The 19,511-nt window shown below is 42.9% G+C and overlaps 1 protein-coding gene across 2 annotated transcripts in view; it reads left to right on the top strand.

Annotated features, from left to right (window-relative positions):
* Positions 1-17,032, top strand: part of Pank1 (pantothenate kinase 1) — a 78,943-nt gene extending 61,911 nt beyond the window's left edge. For both annotated transcript variants that reach the window (XM_050157130.1, XM_050157141.1), the window contains exons 3-7: positions 799-1,052; positions 6,209-6,385; positions 6,892-7,015; positions 13,993-14,118; positions 15,586-17,032. In XM_050157130.1, coding sequence (XP_050013087.1) covers positions 799-1,052; positions 6,209-6,385; positions 6,892-7,015; positions 13,993-14,118; positions 15,586-15,645 — 741 coding nt within the window. In that variant the 3' untranslated portion in view covers positions 15,646-17,032. The remainder of the gene's footprint in view (positions 1-798; positions 1,053-6,208; positions 6,386-6,891; positions 7,016-13,992; positions 14,119-15,585) is intronic.
* Positions 17,033-19,511: the final 2,479 nt, after the last annotated feature.

Genomic DNA, 19,511 nt, shown 5'->3' with positions numbered 1-19,511 from the left:
ATCATCTCAGTTAAGCAAACTTTAGACCTGGAGTTCAAAGCCAGGGCCATCTGCTCCAGAGCCAAGTGTGGGAAAAGACTTCATGGGCTCAAGGGGGTTTTGCTCCATCCATAACCAGGCCTTTTGGACCCATGTTCTGTCAAGCATGTGCAGGATTCTTATTAGCTCCTCAATATTCTAATTCACTAACTTCTCTTGGCTGCCCTAACAATTTACCACAGATTTGGTGGTTTACAATGACAGACGGTTCTTCCATCAAAGTTCTTGAGATCAGTGGCTCTCAATCAAAGCACTGGCAACAATACAGGCCTTGGGAGATTACACGGCTTGCCTTTCCTGGTGCCTGTTTGCTGCCAGCATCCCATAGACCATGGTGCCCCGCTAAGATCTCTGCCTTCTTCTTCCAAAGGCTTAATCCTCTGGGCTCTTCACACCTTTCCTGGATGTGTCTGTCGTTGGAATTGGGATCCATCTAGATGACCTACAGCAATTGTTCAAGTTCACATCGGCAAAGATCTGCTTTCCAAATCAGACCGCACTCACAGGTTCTGAGAGCTAAGAAGAGCTCTCGTATTCAGGCCACCAATCACATAAGCTAATGGGTGCTTTCCTTAGCAGGGGCAAGTTCCTGTTCTTGTAGCACAGCTTCCTGGCAGTGCGTGTTCCTCCACACAGTTTCCTAACTACGGGTCTGAGAGTATTTCTTCACGTTGAATGTGAACCCAACAGCACATACCTCCTACGCTCCTCCCAACACAGTCTGTGGCATCTAACAGGGTTCTTTCTGTTTTCTTGCAGATTGCGGACCTGCAGCTGCACAAACTGGACGAACTGGACTGTTTGATTCAGGGCCTGCTTTACGTTGACTCGGTCGGCTTCAACGGCAAGCCGGAATGTTACTATTTTGAGAACCCCACAAATCCCGAGTTGTGTCAAAAGAAGCCATACTGCCTTGATAACCCATACCCCATGTTGCTGGTTAACATGGGCTCAGGTGTCAGCATTTTAGCAGTGTACTCCAAGGACAACTACAAAAGAGTTACTGGGACCAGGTAAACCTGCTCTCGGGTAGGAGAGCCTCTCTCTGCTTAAACTATGCCTATTTCCTGATGAGTAATATATCGTAAAAGATTTTTTTTACATCGAATATGTTTTTAAAAGAAATATGTTAGGCTCCTATACTAACAAAAAGGGAGTTTTATTGGGTATCTGTTTTAGTTTGTTTTTGGACACAAGATCTTAACTTGGAGTTAAGACTATCCTGGAGCTTCGTGTGTAAGCCCAGGCTAGTCTCAGACTCGAAATCCTGCCTCTGTCTCCTGAGTGCTGGGAATTTAGGCATGAGCCACTGTGGCCAGTTTATTGGATGAGGCATTAGAGGAGTAGAAGATGATTCATGTAAAAGTTAATATCAAGGTCTTTGTCTACTGGAGGTCATGCTCCAGTTGTAGAAGGAGGATGGCACACATTAGTTTGTCAGCCGGTAGGTGTAATAAATGCCACCAATAGGACCTCCAGGACTGCAAGCCCAGTAAGACAGGAGTAGGAGCTGGGATGGTCTGAGATGCTTCAGAGAAACTTCCTTTGGGGACCTTCTTGGTGTCAAGCCAGGAAAGATAGCTTGACATAGTATATCATCGCAACCAGCAAAGAGATGTACAAGGAATGGTTTCTCCTTCTTTTGCATAAGCGAGAAGTGACTAATCAGTGTAATTTATAGGAATTTTGGAATGTAGGGCCCAGGAACACAATCACAACCCAAGGTGACTGGAATCCTTGGAGGATTTTTTCTTCTTCTATGTACTCTAAGACCCACGAAGGGCAAACGGGCTTAGTTTCCAGTTACTGGAGAAATCAACATGGCAAAAGGCTCCGTTGTTAAGAGTCATTAAGAAAGCCCACTAAGAGCAAAATTAAGCTGACTTGGAATGAAGCACTGCTTCAGCTTGTTAGACCGCAAACCCCATCTTCTAAAGGAACTAAAAAGGATGAGTACCACATGGAGTATGCTTAGGATATGGTGTCGAAACCATTGTTCATGGCAGATGAATGTGGCACATTACTTGTCTGGGCCTCAGGGTCCTCATTTCTGCCCTGAAGGGTGTTGTAATTGCTTTTTTGGGAAGGAGACATTTCCAGGACTGAAAACTCTGCAGCACTCTTCTCTCTCTCTCTCTCTCTCTCTCTCTCTCTCTCTCTCTCTCTCTCTCTCTCTCTCTCTCTCTCTCTCTTNCTCTCTTCTCTCTCTCTCTCTCTCTCTCTCTCTCTCTCTCTCTCTCTCTCTCTCTCTCTCTCTCTCTCTCTCTCTGTGTGTGTACGTGTGGTGGAGCTGTGTGAATCGGTGTTCCCAAGAGAAGGTGATACAACTCAGTGTCTGAAGACATTTCTAGTTTTCCCAGTTGGAGGTGGGGCACTACACACATGTAGTGGATTGAAGTCAGGGATGCTGATGATAGAATTTTATAATGCAGAGGGCAGCTCCTCCAACAGCAAAAGGTATGTGGAGTCCCAAATATCAATAGTGCTACATTGAGAAACCCTGGGGCACACCCACGCTCTAACCGAAGTGGGCATGTGTTCAGAGTGTAGTATCTGTTATATCTGTAAACTGCTACCAGGCACACACGGTTCCTATTTTCTAATTTTCATTTTATTTATTATTAGTTACTATAATTATGTAGCCATGGCTGGCTTGGAATTCATTGTGTAAACCAGGGTGACCTTAAACTCCCAGAGATCCACCTGTCTCTTCCTCCTCAGTGCTGGGATTAAGATGTGCACTATAATTCCTGGCTCTGCATACATCTTTTCATTGAGAATATAGTATCTCCCTGGCTTGGCCAGGAATGAACACTGATCCCACGGTCCCCTTGGGACTATAGGAGTATCCAGATACGAACACCCAGCTAAACAGGTCTTCCCTTAGAGAGTGCTTTCCTGGTGAAGGTGTACGTTTTGCGACAACAGACTTCTTTCATGAGTAGTTGACTTGGTAAGGCTGCTCTCAAGGTAGCAACAGGCTATACATTCTCCATAGTTAGAAATCTTTTGGTTTTTCGAGACAGGGTTTCTCTGTGGCTTTGGAGCCTGTCCTGGAACTAGCTCTTGTAGATTAGGCTGATCTCGAACTCACAGAGATCCACCTGCCTCTGCCTCCCGAGTGCTGGGATTAAAGGCGTGTGCCACCATCGCCCGGCCATAGTTAGAAATCTTAGCACTTTTGTTGATGCATACACAATAGCTAGTGAATGCACTCTCCAATGTGCACACTTTAGGGATCCATATCATCTTGAGAAGCTGTGAAGGAGCTAATTGTGGGTGTGGCTTCTTCACAGATGGAGTAATGTCTATAAACCCCAGGGATTGAGGAATGCCCTTCATGATCCCCCTGCCTCCATCTCCCAAGTGCTGGCATTACGGGTGTGTGCCACCACCTCCAGCTCAGAAGTCTCTCTTGTTATATGTTAGAAAACGTCAGATATAAACACTTAGGATCAATGGTGAGAATTAGCATGTCTAACATACTTTGGGGACCATTGGTATTAATCAAGCTCTCTACCACTGAGCTACCTCAGTGGGGACCACTGATGTAAGCAAATGGTGTAAACGTTAAGTTTTGTTGCTTCTCTTATAAACCGAGAGTTTAACTCCAGATTTTTGTTACTGTTTTGTTTTTTATTTTTCTTATATAAGGCTTTCCTCTGTAAGCATTTTGCTATTGTTGCTTTGGTGGATTTCATTTTGATTTTGTTGTTTTCTCTGAGACAGTGTCTCACTATGCAGCCAAAACTGGCCTTGAGTTTTCCAAGTGCTGGGATCATAGGGTTCCATGCCTTTGTGTGGGTTTATGTGTTTGTATGTGTGTTTGTATGTGTGCATGCACACATGTGTGTGCTGGTACAAATACATGACAAGGTTTCTCAATGACCCTTGGAAGCTTGCCAGTTCTAGATGGCCAGATGTGCTGGCCAGTGAACATCTTAGATCCATCCTCCGTACTCACACCCCAGGCTTGGGGAGCCACCTCCCCAGCAGTCAGTGTAAGAATCATATCATTTCGTGATATCCATTTTCTTCTGCATGTTTTAGATGAGTGGCTTTTGTATACTTTCACGACTTTCGAGATTGGGCACAATCATTTTTCCCCTTAGTGACACAAGTCCAATTCTCAGTGTGAAAATTAGTACTTTACAGGCAATGTTACAGTGTATGGTCTGTTGTAAGAAGAAAGTAACTGTGGAACTTAACGTGGAAGGAGCAGTGCATCTCCCTGATGCTTCAGGAATCTACACGTGTGTCCATCCCCAGACATTGCTCCCAGGCTTACCAATTCAATTATTAAATGAGGAACTGAAGATTTCTTCTCACTCTGATGAATAATAGTATCCAGTGCCTTTTTCTATCTAGATATTTTGTCTCTGATATACTGAGTTTTTTTCCACATGTCTGTCAAAACAGACAGATGTATCTGCTCGTGAGCAAGAAAATTTCTTGACCAAATAAGAAGGTTGAGGGAAATGACAGGTGCTAGAGCCTCTCAGCTCTTCTGTGACCTTGTGTTCGTCTCTCACGCCAGCTGTACAGATGCATGCCTGCTTTCCCATCCAGCCTTCTATCTGGAATCACTACCATTTTCTGGCCATACCCCCTTTCCAGTTATACCAGCACATCTGTTGATGAGTTACCTTCTTTCTAAGTCAGCCAGTTTCTTGAGTTGCCTACACCCAGAGCTAGTGGTTGAATGCCTTGATCAAGGTGGATGCCTAATGTTCAAAGAAAGATTAGCAGGGACAAAACTGTCAAAGCTAAAAATGTGAGCAAACAACAAAATGTAGACGGCCCAGAACCCCGCAAGGGTCCTCGTTAAACGCATCTGTGTAGGGTTTGCTGTACAGATGAAGGTAGACTTTCTTTTTGTGTTTGTGCTTGTTTGTTCCCTTGGGATGCCACACCCACGACTTGGGTAGTTTGGTGGTGCACAGCGAGGCCTACACGACCCTTGAAAAAGAACTCTTGGGTTTCATTTTGTTTTTCTTAGAATCACAGTCTGAGACTATGACACTTTTTTTTTTAATCAAGGCAACACTAAAACACATAGTTTTTTTAGTCGGTCTATAATCTGGTGTCTTCTTGGTAGAAGTTATTGATGATCAATTTAATTTTGCCATACATTTGCTTCTTTAATCTCAACTTAATTTTCCCCCCTTAGAATTAAAAGCTGGTCATCAAATGCAAGTTTTTTTTTTTCCAGAATCAGTGGCTCTTGAAGCTTCAGAACCAATTGAGATGAGCAGCCAGCTCTTCTCTGTTTATCATCAGAGAGAGAAGCCTTTGCCAGCAGTTGAGAACTAAAGTTCCCTTTTCTGCCATGACTTCACTAATAGTAGTTATTTCCTTGAGTTGGGTGTCAAGACACCAGGAAGCTTTGATATGATATATAATTAATTTTATGCTCAGCTACTATAATTTGTTGCTAAGTTTGGCAACAAGGTCTATTTTGGTGCCATAACCTCTAAAACAATGGAAAACTTTGAAAACATACTTCAAGCATTTTGTGTCCTTTGTCACTCTTACTGGTAAGTGGTAATTAGAAAATCAGCAATACCCTTTTCCAAAGCCTAACAGTATTAGATAGATAGTAGTTTTACTCTCGAGATTTCTGAGGTAGGATGAGATGATTACTGTAGAGAAGCAGGGTCAGGGAAGACAGCCCTCAGGGAGCATGTTGGGACAGCCATCCTGGAGACTGGCTCTATAGTTGTGAACTATGTACACCATTTCTTTCCCTGTGTGTTTGCTTTTAGCTGCCTATGGTGCTCTAACACCAGCCATTTCTGGTTACATGCTGCTTTTAGACTACCCAAACTGGACACACCATGATGTGTTAGCCCTCTCATAGGCTAGTAGCTAGCTGAAGGTCTCACAACAGAAATCAGTGAGAGTCTTTTTCAATTTTATTCTCAAATTTAGGGGCGAGTTTTCCTTGATGTTCGATCTTAGCCGCTGCCCGCTTTCCTTATCCAGTCTACCCTCAAGTTCTGTTCTAACTCTAGCACTTTAATTTAGATGCCTCTCTGCTCTCCAGCAAAGTGCTCTTTCGCTTGTCCGCATTTTCCTGAACCAGTATGAATAGTCTTGATGTAGCTGGGGACTTGGATGGGCATGTCACGAAGCAAACATTAAAAAATCCAACCTTATTGTCCTTCAGTCTTGGAGGCGGGACATTCCTAGGCCTGTGTTGCTTGCTGACTGGTTGTGAGACCTTTGAAGAAGCTCTGGAGATGGCAGCTAAAGGCGACAGCACCAATGTTGATAAGCTGGTGAAGGACATTTACGGAGGAGACTATGAACGATTTGGCCTTCAAGGATCTGCTGTAGCATCAAGGTAGAGACGAAGTGGCTAGGAGCTGTAGAGAATCTACCACACAAGGCAGCCTCTCCACCCTGGCCATTCATCTAGTTTTCTCTTTAAAAAAAAAATAAATAAATGCCGGTGTACCAGCCTGGCGCAAATCTTGTCATGTCAGACTGCAGACCCGATCTCCTGTCCTTAACGAAGCACTGAGATAGTTACCACCTGTGCTTAAAATAAGGCAACTTTGAAAGAAGGTTCTGGAAAACTGCCAGTTTCCCCTGTTCCATGCTTGTCCGGATATCTAGACTCATTGCGAGTTTCTTCCCCATTTATAGTCATACTACTTTGTCCCTCGGTAAGAAGGGGGCAGCCAGCCATTCACAGTGCAATACTGTCTGCTTATAAACCGTGATAGCAAAGTCAGGTCATGTGAGTTTGGGCAGGATTATTCGTACTCCTTCCCAGAGTGCCTTGGTGGAAGCCTGGGTCCTGCCTGGGGATGACTTTGAATACTCTCCCTGATATCTCCAACATAGCTTTGGCAACATGATGAGTAAAGAAAAGAGAGAGTCTATCAGCAAGGAGGACCTCGCCCGCGCCACGCTGGTCACCATCACCAACAACATCGGCTCCATTGCTCGGATGTGTGCGCTGAACGAGGTAAGGCGTTGACCCCGAGGAAGCCGGGGACCATCTCATGCACTCTCTCTGGCAATGTGATAACTGTTGTCATACTACTTTGTCCGAGATTCTTCGGAAACTCACCTTAGAGAACAGGAGAGGGGTGTCGTGAGGGGGGAGAAGATAATAGACACCCCTGTGGAAGCGTATCCGAGTTCCAGTCCACGGTCCAGTCGTTCTAACTATTGATTGCCACGTGCCACTGAAGCGCAAGGCACACCCTAGGCCTGTGTAGGTTGTGTAGCTAATCCCACATAAAACACTCCCACCTGCCGCCCTTGAGATTCTCTCTGCTTTCAGCTTCTTTACAGTGTTGCCTTGTGGCATGGAGTTCAAGCAGCATTGTACAGGGCTATCAAAGCACAGAGAGCTTGCTACAGTCGAGGGCCCCAGGTGCAAGAAGCAGGTAGAGCTGAGGACAGACAAAGCTTTATTTACAAGTTTTGAAAAATTAAATTCTACCGAGAAAAAAAAAAAAAAGAGCAGAACCCCTGTATAAGAAACAAGATTTGAACAGTAGAACAGCCCTCTCCTTGAAGTGTATTAGGAAGACAAAAAAAAAAAAAAAAGAAGTCGGGCATGAAACAGGTAATAGGTGAAATATATAAGAGCCACAGCAGGTGTATAAAATAAATAAATCAATCTTTTCTAAAAAAAACAATGGAAGTGGGATAGGTCTGGAAAGATGACTCAGCGGTTAAGAGCACTGGCTGCTCTTCTAGAGGTCCTGGCATAAAGTCGAACATGCAGATAGAGCACTTGTATATATAAAATAAATAAATTTTAAAAAAAAGCAACACCAACAGCAGGTCAGTAGTGGGGTTTTGAAATATGGAAGTTTTAATAGAAACATGACATGTATGCAAAAGTCAGTTCAAAGTGCCTCATAACTGTCACACTCACGCACACACTGACACACTACCTAGATCAATAAATGAAACTTCACAGATACTTCCAAACCTTTTTGAGGGACTGGAGAGATGGCTCAGTGGCAAAGAGCACATGCTGCTATTGCAGAAGACTCGAATTTAGGTTCCAGCACTCGCCAGTGCCCGTAACTGCAACTCTAGGGCATCTGGAGAGACCCCACCATGATGAGCTACAGGAAGTGCTTGTTTGGTTGGTTGCTTGGTTGATTTTGTTTTCTTTTAATGCTGATTCCGGCTTTGAGACCCCTCCTTTCACAACACTGAGTAGAGTATATCACTGTCCCCTGGAGAGCAGTCAGCCTTTGCTGGAGGTCCCTGGTCCACACGGGCTTCGATGGGAGGCTGGTGATCAGGTCCCAGAGACATGCCTTATCAAAGTCCACCGCTGTGAAGAGATTCATTGGAAACAAGGGTTTCTCGAGCTTTAACCTTTTCAGCATGTTTTTCTAAGTAGCCAAACAAGCTGGAAGACTAATGTGTGGGTAGGCTGGCTGTGTTCACGGCTCTCAAAGGTCAGTTGCATAGTGGCCGCCTTTGCCCCACAGAGCAGCTGTGCCCTTTGCCCTGCTTTCCTGAGTTACCTTCTGCCCTGCAGTCTGCTCAAGTGAGCCAGGTCTTTTCACAGATATCACAATCCCTTTGGGAGAGGCCAGCCGCCTTTCTTTTCTCACATTAGAAAATGTGCACAAGTTATTTGCTGGCGTGAGCAGCTACTTTGGATGTTTCCTCTGCAGTTCAACGGATGGAGTGACTGACTCACTGCCCCCTGACACCAAGAGGCTGCTGAGCTCCTGGAGGCTCTCTGGACAGCTTGGGGATTAGCAGTGTCAGATTTCCCCGGGAGAGCAGAAGCCAAGGTCTTCAGCCTTGCCTTGCTCTCTGCAGTTGTAGCTGTGTGCATCTTTGGTTGTAGCTCTTTCCTATAGCGGGGCACCACATTTCCTGAATCTGAGCTGCTTTTCTGTTAGGGTAATGAAATGCTCTCCTTACAACTTCTTTTTTAAGTTTGAAAATTGATTTTATTGTTTTCAGTGATGTGTGCACGTCAGTGGTATACTTGCGAGGCGTATGTGTGCACGTCGGTGGTATACTTGTGAGTCATATGTGTGCACATCAGTGGTATACATGTGAGTCAGATGCCCCTATTGTTCAGAGGCGGTAGATCCCTGGGGCTAGGGTTATAGGCCATTGTGAGTTATCCGATGTGGGTGCTAGGGATCAAACTCAGGCATTCTGGAAGTGCACCACTTGCTAACCCTTACCCACTGAGCCATCTCTGTTGAAATAAGGAAGCGGCGGGGCTGCGTCCCCAACACCCCGGCCGCTTGGCTAGCTCATGCCCGAAATAACAACACACAAACTGTATTCATTTAAAGAACTGCTTGGCCCATGAACTCTAGCCCTTACAGGCTAATTCTCGCACCTGGACTAGCCCATTTCTAATAATGTGTGCTTACCGGGAAGAGTCTAGCCTACATCCATCCTGGGTTGGAGGAGCTTCATTGCGTGCATCTGCCTGGGATGGCATGGCGTCTCTGCTTCAGCAGAGCTGTCGGGTCTCTCCGGGAGCAGAGCAGAGTCTGACCTCACTTCCTCTTCCGCCCAGAATTCTATTCTGTTTACTCCTCCCATCTATGTTCCAAGCCATGAGGCCAAGCAGCTGGTTTATTATAACTTAACCAATGAAATCAACAGATTGATATATGACACTCCCACATCACATCTCTCCAGCCCCCTCCCAACTTTAAGCTTTATTTACATTTTTATTAGCATATATCCATTCGTAATGACTTTTCATACATATGCACAGTATGTTTTGGTTGTATTTGCCTCTCTTCCTCTTTCTTGTCCCCTCTCCCACTGGCACTGATACCCTTCCTCTTCCCAAGCGACCCCTAGCCTCCCTTTCTACTCCCCACTCCTTCTCTCACCAGTGATTTCCATTAGGGTTTTTTTTTTTTAAAACAGGAGCATTGGTGAAGGTGTGTTTATAAGAGCAATAAAGGCGATATTGGTCCATCCTCTGTATTGTTGGAGCCTTAGAGAGAGAATTATAGATGCCTCTCTTGTGGCTGCATACTCAGCAGTATTTATCCTCAGCACTCTGACCAGTTATGAGCATATGCCAAAAAAGCTCCTCTGACTAAAGCTGATGTCAACACTGACCCATGGGTGCAGATAGCTCTTTAGGAGATAATTTGATAGGTACATCACGTCCTTTTAGCAAGAACAATAGCTTCCCAACTAGGGCCTGTTGACCTCCCCAGGCGCAGGTTGTGATTGGGAGTGTGGTACCAGATGTGAACTTGCTCCTCTGTTCCACTCTGAAAGCAGTAGGTCGCCCCCACGATGGGCTCACGAGGCTGTACCTGTGGGCATATCTTGCTTGGGTCCACCCCTGCTAGCTAAGGCTGCTGATGTCATTCCTCTCCTGGCAGCCTGCGTTGCACCTTTTATTTAGTTTCCAACAGGTAATGCAGAGTCCCAAAGAAAGGCAGTCAGGGAAGCAAGTCCATTTCTACACTCACCTTCCCTTGAACCTCACTGGGGAGGTTTTCAGCTTTGGGTTGTCTTTCTTCTATGTTTTATACGGTATGAGATAAATATGACTTTCAAAGGTATCAACTTCTAAAGAACAGTCTCACTTTTTTAAAAAATGTATTTGTATGTGTATGAGTGAGTGTCTAGCCTGCATTTGTTTCTGTGCACTACTTGTTCCCACTGAGGCTAGAAGTGGGCATTGGATACCCTAGGTCCGGAGTTACAGACAGCTGTGAACTGACGTGTGGGTCTTGGGAATTGAACCCAGATCTTCTGGAGAATCAGCTGAGGAATCGTCAGAAACTCTACAGTCCACCCTCGACACACTATTCTGCATCCTGCTTTGTTGGTTTGGGTTTTTACTGTGAAAGTTTCTAGGCATGTATGAAGGATCGAGAATAAAGGACTCCCGCATGTCCTTTATACTGAGCAGTTTCCAAGATTTTGCCACATATGCCTCGTCTGTCTCTTTTCTTGTTTCTCCTTCTTTTTTCTATTTGTTTATTATGTATACAGTGCTCTGCCTGCATGTATCCCTGCAGGCCAGAAGAGGACACCAAATCTCATTACAGATGGTTGTGAACCACCATGTGGTTGCTGGGAATTGAACTCAGGACCTTTGGAAGAGCAGGCAGAGCTCTTAACCACTGAGCCATCTCTCTAGCCCCATGTTTCTCCTTCTTCTACTCCTCTTTTTAGCTTAAACATCAGAAATTTAATTCCGCCATTATCAGTCTACACAAATGCATCTCTGAATTATGCCTCTCACTGTTTTTACATAGAATGTCTTGAGATTGCTATATTTATATTTCATCACTTGTAATAGCTGTCTATCACTCTACATGCTATTAAAGATTTGGTCACTATCCTAGAAATACTTAGGGTATTTTTTTAGCCTTTTGCTTTATCAAAAATCCTGCAGTATATACATATATATGTTATATATATATATATGTATTATTCACATGCTTGCTTATACAACATAAAATTTTGTATAAATATCAGTATATCTGTAAGATAAATTTTTGTTGGGCGTGGGAGACCACACCTTTAATACCAGAATTCAAGAGGCAGAAAGAAACGAGATCTTTGTGAGTTTGAGACCAGCCAGGTCTTCATAGTAAGACCTGTCTCAAACAAAGTAAATTAATTAAAATTAATTAATCAATTAAATTAAAAAGATAAATTTCTGAATCAATGGGTATGTTGATTATAATTTTGACAGACATTATAAAACTCCTTCCATAAGCATAGTTCTAATTGATATAAATTTCTAAGAGGACTGTTAACCTTTTTAAAAAAATTTTAATCTAATAGAAAAGAAATTGTAACTTAATGTAAGTGGTTATGTAATATATGAATATATGTAAATATTTGTATATTTAATCATTATTGTGTTTTCCCCTTTTTAAAGTTTCATAAATTACATGTATGTGTGTGTTTCAGTGTGTGTCTATGTGTAGGGGTGCAAGCATACTCTGGTCCATGTTAGGACAACTCATGACATTTAATTCAGGTGATCAGGCTTTAACATCAAGCACCTTTACCCACTGAGCCATCTTGCTAGCCCAGTAATTCTTTTGTGCACATGTGAATAGTTTATGAATAGACTATTCACCCATTGTGTATTGGATAGTTGGTCCTGCTTTCTTGTTGGTTTTCAGGAACTCTATTAATTAACAAATCATTTCATTTGATATGTACTGAAGATAACTTTTCAAGCAAACAAATCAATTTTACTGGACTCTTAGTCTTCTCAATTATGTGTGTGTTTGCATCTGTCCGTGTAGATATGTGCGCATGAGTGCAGGTGGTTGCAGAGGTCAGAACCATTGGATGCCCTAGAGCTGGAGTTAGGGATTGCCTTGTGTATGTACTAGGAACCAAAATCCAGTCCTTTGCAAGAGCAGCATGCACCCTTACCTGCTGGGCTCTCTCTAACCTTACGTTGCTCTTAAGAAAAGTCCGCTTATATTTTTCTTAGTCACCTCTCATTTTCCTTCTTTGTCAAACACTTGTAATTTTGACCCACCTGGCCTTTATTTGAAATATGAAATGCTTGTCAGAATTTAGTACTGACTTTACTCCATCTGTCTTCCGTAGGGTGATAAAAGAATTCTAATTTAGTTAAATTCCTCTTTGATGTGTTCTTTCTTCATCTTGAGTGTTTGTAGTCTGGTTAGGTTTTGGCTCCAGACTTCATTTCTAACGGAAAGATACTGAAAGTACCTCTGAGTCCTTTACCCATGGAATATTTCCAGTGACTAATGTCTTCATGAACATACACTGTTAAAACTCGAGGCATTTCAAAGATGATGCTCCTGGACCTTAATCACTCCTGGTAGACAGAGCAGAAAATACCTGTCCAAGCCTTTCGTGCCTTTGATCTGAGTGACCATGACAACTGGCCTTGGTCCAGCATCTGCATGGTAGGCAAGCCGAGCTCAGTCTTTAGCTTCAGAAATACCTCCGGGAAGACGGGAAGAGCTACAGGCATGGGAGTCTTGGGAGATCTGAAGCCTGTCTGCATGCACAGAATGAGAGGAGTGTTTATCAAGAGTGGGTTCAGAATGAAAGCCTACATCCATGCTGTGTCTTTTTGTTACCGTATTTTAACCCTTCTGTTGCTCAAACAAGATATTCTACTCTTGAGGGCTGAGATGGATATTGTTTCTTTATAATATCCCAAACTTAGGAGATGAACAAACCGCACTGCAGCCATTCTTTTCATTTGTAAGTTAACTGAATTAGTATTTTATACTTGGAGTTTGGGGATGGGGGCACTGAGGGACAAATTTAACTTCAATGCCATGTTGTAAACTGAAGATGTATCCCACCTAGTGCAGCCTAGCATAGTAACTATAAAACAATAACAAACTACATGTTCATTATCATTATCATCTCTGCTCTATGCCCATGCCCTAGTTTGCGCTCTGTTGCTGTGATAAAGTTCATGTGGTGGCAATTTGGGGTGGGAAGGATTTCCTGGGCCTTCATTTCCTAATCAAACTCCATCATTAAGGGAAACCAAGTAAGGAACACAGGCAGAGCAAGAACCTGGAGATGAGGCCTGAAGCCGAGACCGAAGAAGAATACTGCTTACTAATGCTGACATGCTCAGCCTAATACAAGCCATATATGACACCACCCATAATGAGCTGGACCATCAGTCATGAAAATGCCCCCCCCCCCGGCTTGCCTACAGGCCAGTCTGATGGAGGCATCTCGGTTGAGGTTCCTCTTCCCAGCTGATTCTAGTTTGTGTCACGTTAACCAAAAAGCCAGCATAGCCCAACCAGAATCTGACCCTTCTGTTCTGTGGGGTGCTCTGTTGGTTTAACTTTGACTTGGGAGATGCTGAAATAGTTCAATCCATGCATTGACTGAGAGGGCTCATAGACAACCACGCACAGAACATTGAGTCCTTACTAAATGCTGTCTGAAGCCATGGTTTAATTGTTTTCGTGTGTTTTTTTTTTCTTCCAGAATATTGACAAAGTTGTATTTGTTGGGAACTTTCTCAGAATCAATATGGTCTCGATGAAGCTGCTAGCATATGCCATGGACTTTTGGTCTAAGGGGCAACTGAAAGCACTGTTTTTGGAACATGAGGTAGGTCAGGCTCACGGGGACTTCCTTGTCATACGTGTATTTTGAGTTGCCTTAACAATATGAGTCAAATCTGTGTATTTCAAAATGGATCAAGTAGGAAATAGCCTTTTAAACTTTGTGTTTTTTACTTTCCCCACCCAAAAAAAAAAAAGTTGTTTATACAGTGGAAGCTTTCTTAGCCAACAGTGGAGATTTGAAGACGGTTCCTGAAATGAAAACAAAATGTCATTTGGAAATGTGAATGATGGGTTATTTTAACTATCGTGGGAAACAGTGTGGATAATTCCTTAGAGAACTAAAAGTAGAGTTAATTGATCCAGCAGTCACACTGCTGTGTAGTATTCCAACACATGTGAAGTCCGTATATTGAAGAGACGGCCCCGTGATTGACGATGAGATGATTTAACACGTGGAAAGTGCTCGGAATAATTTCTAACTCGTGAGAAGGGCTCGGCAGCTGCAATAAAGTTCCTGGCCTATCCGTGCCATCTCTAAGGGAACTGCTGATCCAGGCGAATGAGGAGCTGCGTCTCCAGCCCTCTGGAGACTAGGTAGCTGGTGGACTCAGTATTTGTAAGTCCTGGTTTCCACGCCACTCCTTCACACACTGAAATCCTAACCCCCAAGATGACGGTGTTGGAAGGTGAGGGCTTGGGGAAGTGTTAGGATCAGAGAGCTGGAGAGATGGCTCAGAGGTTAAGAGCACTGATTGTTCTTCCAGAAGTCCTGAGTTCAATTCCCAGCAACCACATGGTGGCTCACAGCCATTTGTAATGAGATCTGGTGCCCTCTTCTGGCCAACAAGCATACAGACAGAACACTGTAAACATAATAAATAAATATTTAAAAAAAAAAAGAAAAGGAATTAGCATCTTTATAAAAGAGTCCCATCCCCACCCACTGCAATGCCAGTTTGCAGTGACACAGCAGTCTGCAAGGAGCCTGGCTTTGACAAACACCTTGATTTTGGACTGCCCCGCCTCCAGAAAGCTAGGAAATGAAGTTATGTTGTTTATAAGCTGCCTAGTCTTTGGTATTTTGTTGCATTTAGTAGTTCAAATGACTAAAACACTATTTCCTAAAGCAACTGAGTTTCGGAAACCTTCATTTTCATAGAAATATGAGCTTCTATTTTACGGGGAGGCCTTGACATCTTATGCTAGATATAGCCCTAAGCACTTTCCGATATTAATATAGATAAATATGCATTCAGATAAATTATAGTTATTTGATCACTCAATCCCTTTTGCAAAGAGATCAGCATTTGTTTTGTGTTGCAGGTCAACTGCATAGCCTCGATCATGCTAAATCCGGGTCCTGTTTCTAACCCATATCCCCACCTATGAATTCTGCTTTTAATATGATGCACCTGTAAAGTTAACGGCAGCATTCTTAGAATTGGTGACAGCAGTAGTCCTCGGCTAAAGCTCAGAAACAATCCTACAGAAGTTCTCCACTGTTTTCTAGGGTTATTTTGGAGCAGTTGGGGCCCTGTTGGAACTGTTCAAAATGACGGATGCGCAGTAGATGAAGCGGCCTCCGGTGAGGACAGAGGACTGACAGACACTGCCAGAGAAGGTGACGTCTTCTTGGGACAGAAGCCAAGCCACTGTGGTGGATGAACCTGCTGTATTTGTAAATAACTGAAAATTTTTTGCTCTTAGGTTTCAAGCTTATGATACAAAAATGGGGAATATAATAATTTTTTTCCGTATACTGTATTTTTTAAAAAAAAAAAATTGTGCAGCGTGGCCAAAGTTACCAATTTCATGCATTAACTTTGAAAAGTTGTGTGATGCTTAAGAGGGGCCTGAACTGAAAGCGCTGTCCATTTTTCTTCTGGGGTTTACTGATCAGTGTGGTAATTTTAACTTCGTTTAGTAATTACTCTAGGAGAGTCTACCTTTACTTATATTTTTTCATGACGTTTCATGATTTGCTCTTGGTTTCAAATGAAACTACGAATCTGGCATGTTGCACTGTGAACACTTTGTTTGTTTACTCTCTCGCTCTCTTTTTATTCTTTCTGTTTCAGTGTCTTAGGACAAAAAGAAGTCCTTCCGTTTTTTTTTTTTTTTTTTTTTTTTTTTTTGTCCCCTGTGATCTCCCTCTTATCGATACGCTTTCCTTGTTGTAATTGCTCGTGTCAATCAAGGTGCTGACCAACTCAACACAAAGTTAGACACATAATCTAAAGTTCTAAAACTGTGACCACAGTGAGAAGACTTTAAAGGGAAGGGTGGATGAAAGTGGCAGACACTGAACATGACATGCAATTTCATCTTTGTCTCCTTACCCCTCATAACTATAACGTTTCGTTGGATTTACTCTACACTAAGTTGAAGTAGTCTGTCATCAGACATCCTCATTCACGGATGGCGTATGAATGGCACCAGTTTGGAGGGGCTCCCATAGCTCATCTGGTCACGCTAGATTTAGGGAGGTTGTGAGTTGGGGTGTCAGAAATGAGTGTTTGGTTCGTGTTTTTACCTAGGAGCCCTGTAACAAGAAGACAGCATGAGGAATAATGTTAAAGGTTTTTTTTTTAATTTTTGTTTTAGTATTTAAACCGAGATTTGTACTTTATTTCATTTCTAAAATTTAAATATAATTTATGATACTCACATATGCAGACATTTCCTTCTGAAAGATTTTTCATTAAGATAGATGGGGGGGGGTCACTTTCAAATGAGGGTGTTGTACACACAGTATCACACAAGATCTGACTGTCTTCTGGATTGAGGGTACCCTTGCAAGGGCTTTTGAAAGGCAATGCAGTTACTCCTTGGCCAGTCTTCACCTTTCTACCTTATGAAGCGCCACCTTTCATTTCCGTATCCTCGAGTCTTGAAGAAGTTGATGCTAATGGAAGAATGCACTTGTCTGGTTTAAATAAAGCCCGTTTCTGTTGGGATGTTTTTAGTGTATATGTTATTTTCATTTCTTATACCTCGTCTTTATATTTATCTGCTGTATATGTAAAGTAACTATATGTTGTTGTTGTTGTTGTTGTTGTTGCTGCTGCTGCTGCTGTTTTCTTTCTGCTGCATAGCTCATACCATGAGGCTTTCCCACAAGTGTGGTACGGTCCAGACTGGGTCTTCAGCTGTAGCCCTAGGCCTGTGTAGGGGTTGCTTAATATTTAGCTTCATTGCTCTTAGATTATTGACCGCTGAATGCCAAAGTACCACTGTGCTATTTGGTGATGCTGAGCCACTTTCAGGTTCATCTCACTGCATCTACACTATGTCAGCTTCTACTTAGCTGTCAAGCAGTCAACTACAGTGTTCTTGAAAAAGACGCCGTCCCCGTATTATCTATCCTAGTGCCTTTTGATGGTCTCCCCTCCCTTCTTTAGTCTTTCAGAGGACAGCAGACCTGAGACCTGAAGGTCATGGTTCTGCCAAGGAAACCAGAGCAAGTAACTGTGCCTATATATTTTATTAATTCTCTGAAATCACTTGATCTCTTATTACAAACATCCAAAACTTAGGAGCTGAGCGTGGTTGTACACATTTGTAATCCCAGCTTACAGGAGGCTAAGGCGAGAGGATCAGTGTGAATTCAAGACCAGCCTGGGCTACATAGAGTTCCAGAATGCTCTGCATAACCCCACCACTACCATTGGTATAGACAAATAAGTAAATTTTCCATTAAATTACCAACTAAGTGTTGGCTACATAGAGCTAGTCTGTTTTTTACAAGGGAGGGACTTGTGTCCTCAGGATTTTTCACATTTTCTTGAATTGCAGAGCTCTCCTTAGATTCGCCATCACAAAGAAACCTGGTAAGAATTAAGGGGGGGGGGGATTAAAAAAAAGCCTGTGTCATGTGACATGAGGATGGTGAGATCGGCCAGCACGTGGCTTCGTGTCTTGGCCTAGTGAGATAGCTTTGGTTTGGATGCTGCTTAGCCTGTTACTAACTGTGAAAGCAAGTGGCTCAAATCCTCTCTAAGCCAAGTTTGCTCATCTGTAAAATAAAGCAAATAGTTTTACATTCATATTTTAATGCACACATTAAAATGGCATCCATATTTTTAAAGATGTTTTAAATCAACACAATAAATAAGTCATCCCCAGCTTTCTCGGTTGTGATGAATGAGGCACTTAGCATGGAGACTCTTCACAGGACTCCATGACAGAACGTGACCATGATTCCAAATCCCCATGCTCTTAAAGTTTGCCATGGTGATCGACGTGGCAGCCTCAGCTGACTTGAGCGTTGTTTATCACGATAATGGGACTTCTCAGATAACTCTGTAGCAGAACTGTGAATGTATATGATTTCAAGGCACTTTTTAAGGATGGTAAGTGAGAATGATGAATTTTAAAGTATGTACAGTCTTAAGAATTTCTGATAAGCATCAATGGAAATATAATTGTATTCCTGGGCTTTTGCAGTACATGGATTCAGAAACCCTTTCTTAGGAACTGTAAGCGGGTAATTACAATTGATGTCACTCAGTCATATGAGGAGTATCACGGTATTTCAGCTTACTTTAAAGAACTAGGAAGGAGTTGGAAACGAAGACGAAGAGTATACATCCCTGCTGTCCAGCAGAGAAAGCAGAAAGTGCAAGGCAAAGTGTGTAACGAGACACAGAGACATTCACTCATCATTGTCCACAAAGATAGTAATAAGTAAAATGAAGTCCCATGCTCACAAACCTTATATTCTAGAAGGAAAAAAAAATAGATACATTATATAATACATAAGAAATATATAGTATCATATCACATCACTACTAGAAGGATAAAGTAGGCTAAGGCTTATATTCCTTCTATTGAGCAGAGTAGTTCTTTTAGGGAAACTAGAAGGGGAGGAGTCGCTTCCATCGGGGTGATCAAAGATAATCTCTCACTGGCGATGACCTCTGGACAGAGACTTGAGTGAAATCAGAAGCAGACTGAGTAGCTGGGGGCATATTTTTTTTCTACTCATGGCAAATGGCGTGGGAGTTCAGGGGCTCTGTAAAAGGCTTTATTATAAGGCGTAAAACAGCAAGAGGGGTGGGAAACGAAGCTTTAGGAGCAGCCTCAGGCCAAGTCCTACTGGGAGTTGGACTTGTGAGAGAGCAGAGAGCTGGAAGGGGAGATGGGGCGGGAGGTTTCTCCTTTGTAAGGATGCTTGGGAAGGTTTTGTGGAATCTTAACCAAGTGTGGATTAGGAGAGGAGGGTGTCTAAGCTAAGCCATGAAGGAAGAAATAGCCTGCTCGCCTTCTTTGGAGTAGAACCTATTTGCTAGAACCTGGTTCACAAATGAGAAACTGGGTCCTGGGAGAGAGGCAATGAGCTACATATGCTAGGGGAGGGGGCTTTTAATCCCATGCTAAAAGTTTTAGATTTCTCCACAGTCAGCATGGAGCCATTGAAGCATTCCAAATAAAGGG

Source organism: Alexandromys fortis, unplaced genomic scaffold (genome assembly GCF_014885135.2).
Source record: "Alexandromys fortis isolate MF-2015 unplaced genomic scaffold, M_Fortis_MF-2015_v1.1 scaffold_10, whole genome shotgun sequence".
In the NCBI taxonomy this organism is placed as follows: Eukaryota; Metazoa; Chordata; class Mammalia; order Rodentia; family Cricetidae; genus Alexandromys; species Alexandromys fortis.
Note: the sequence above shows the minus strand (reverse complement) of the source record. Positions and strands in the feature narration are given on the sequence as shown.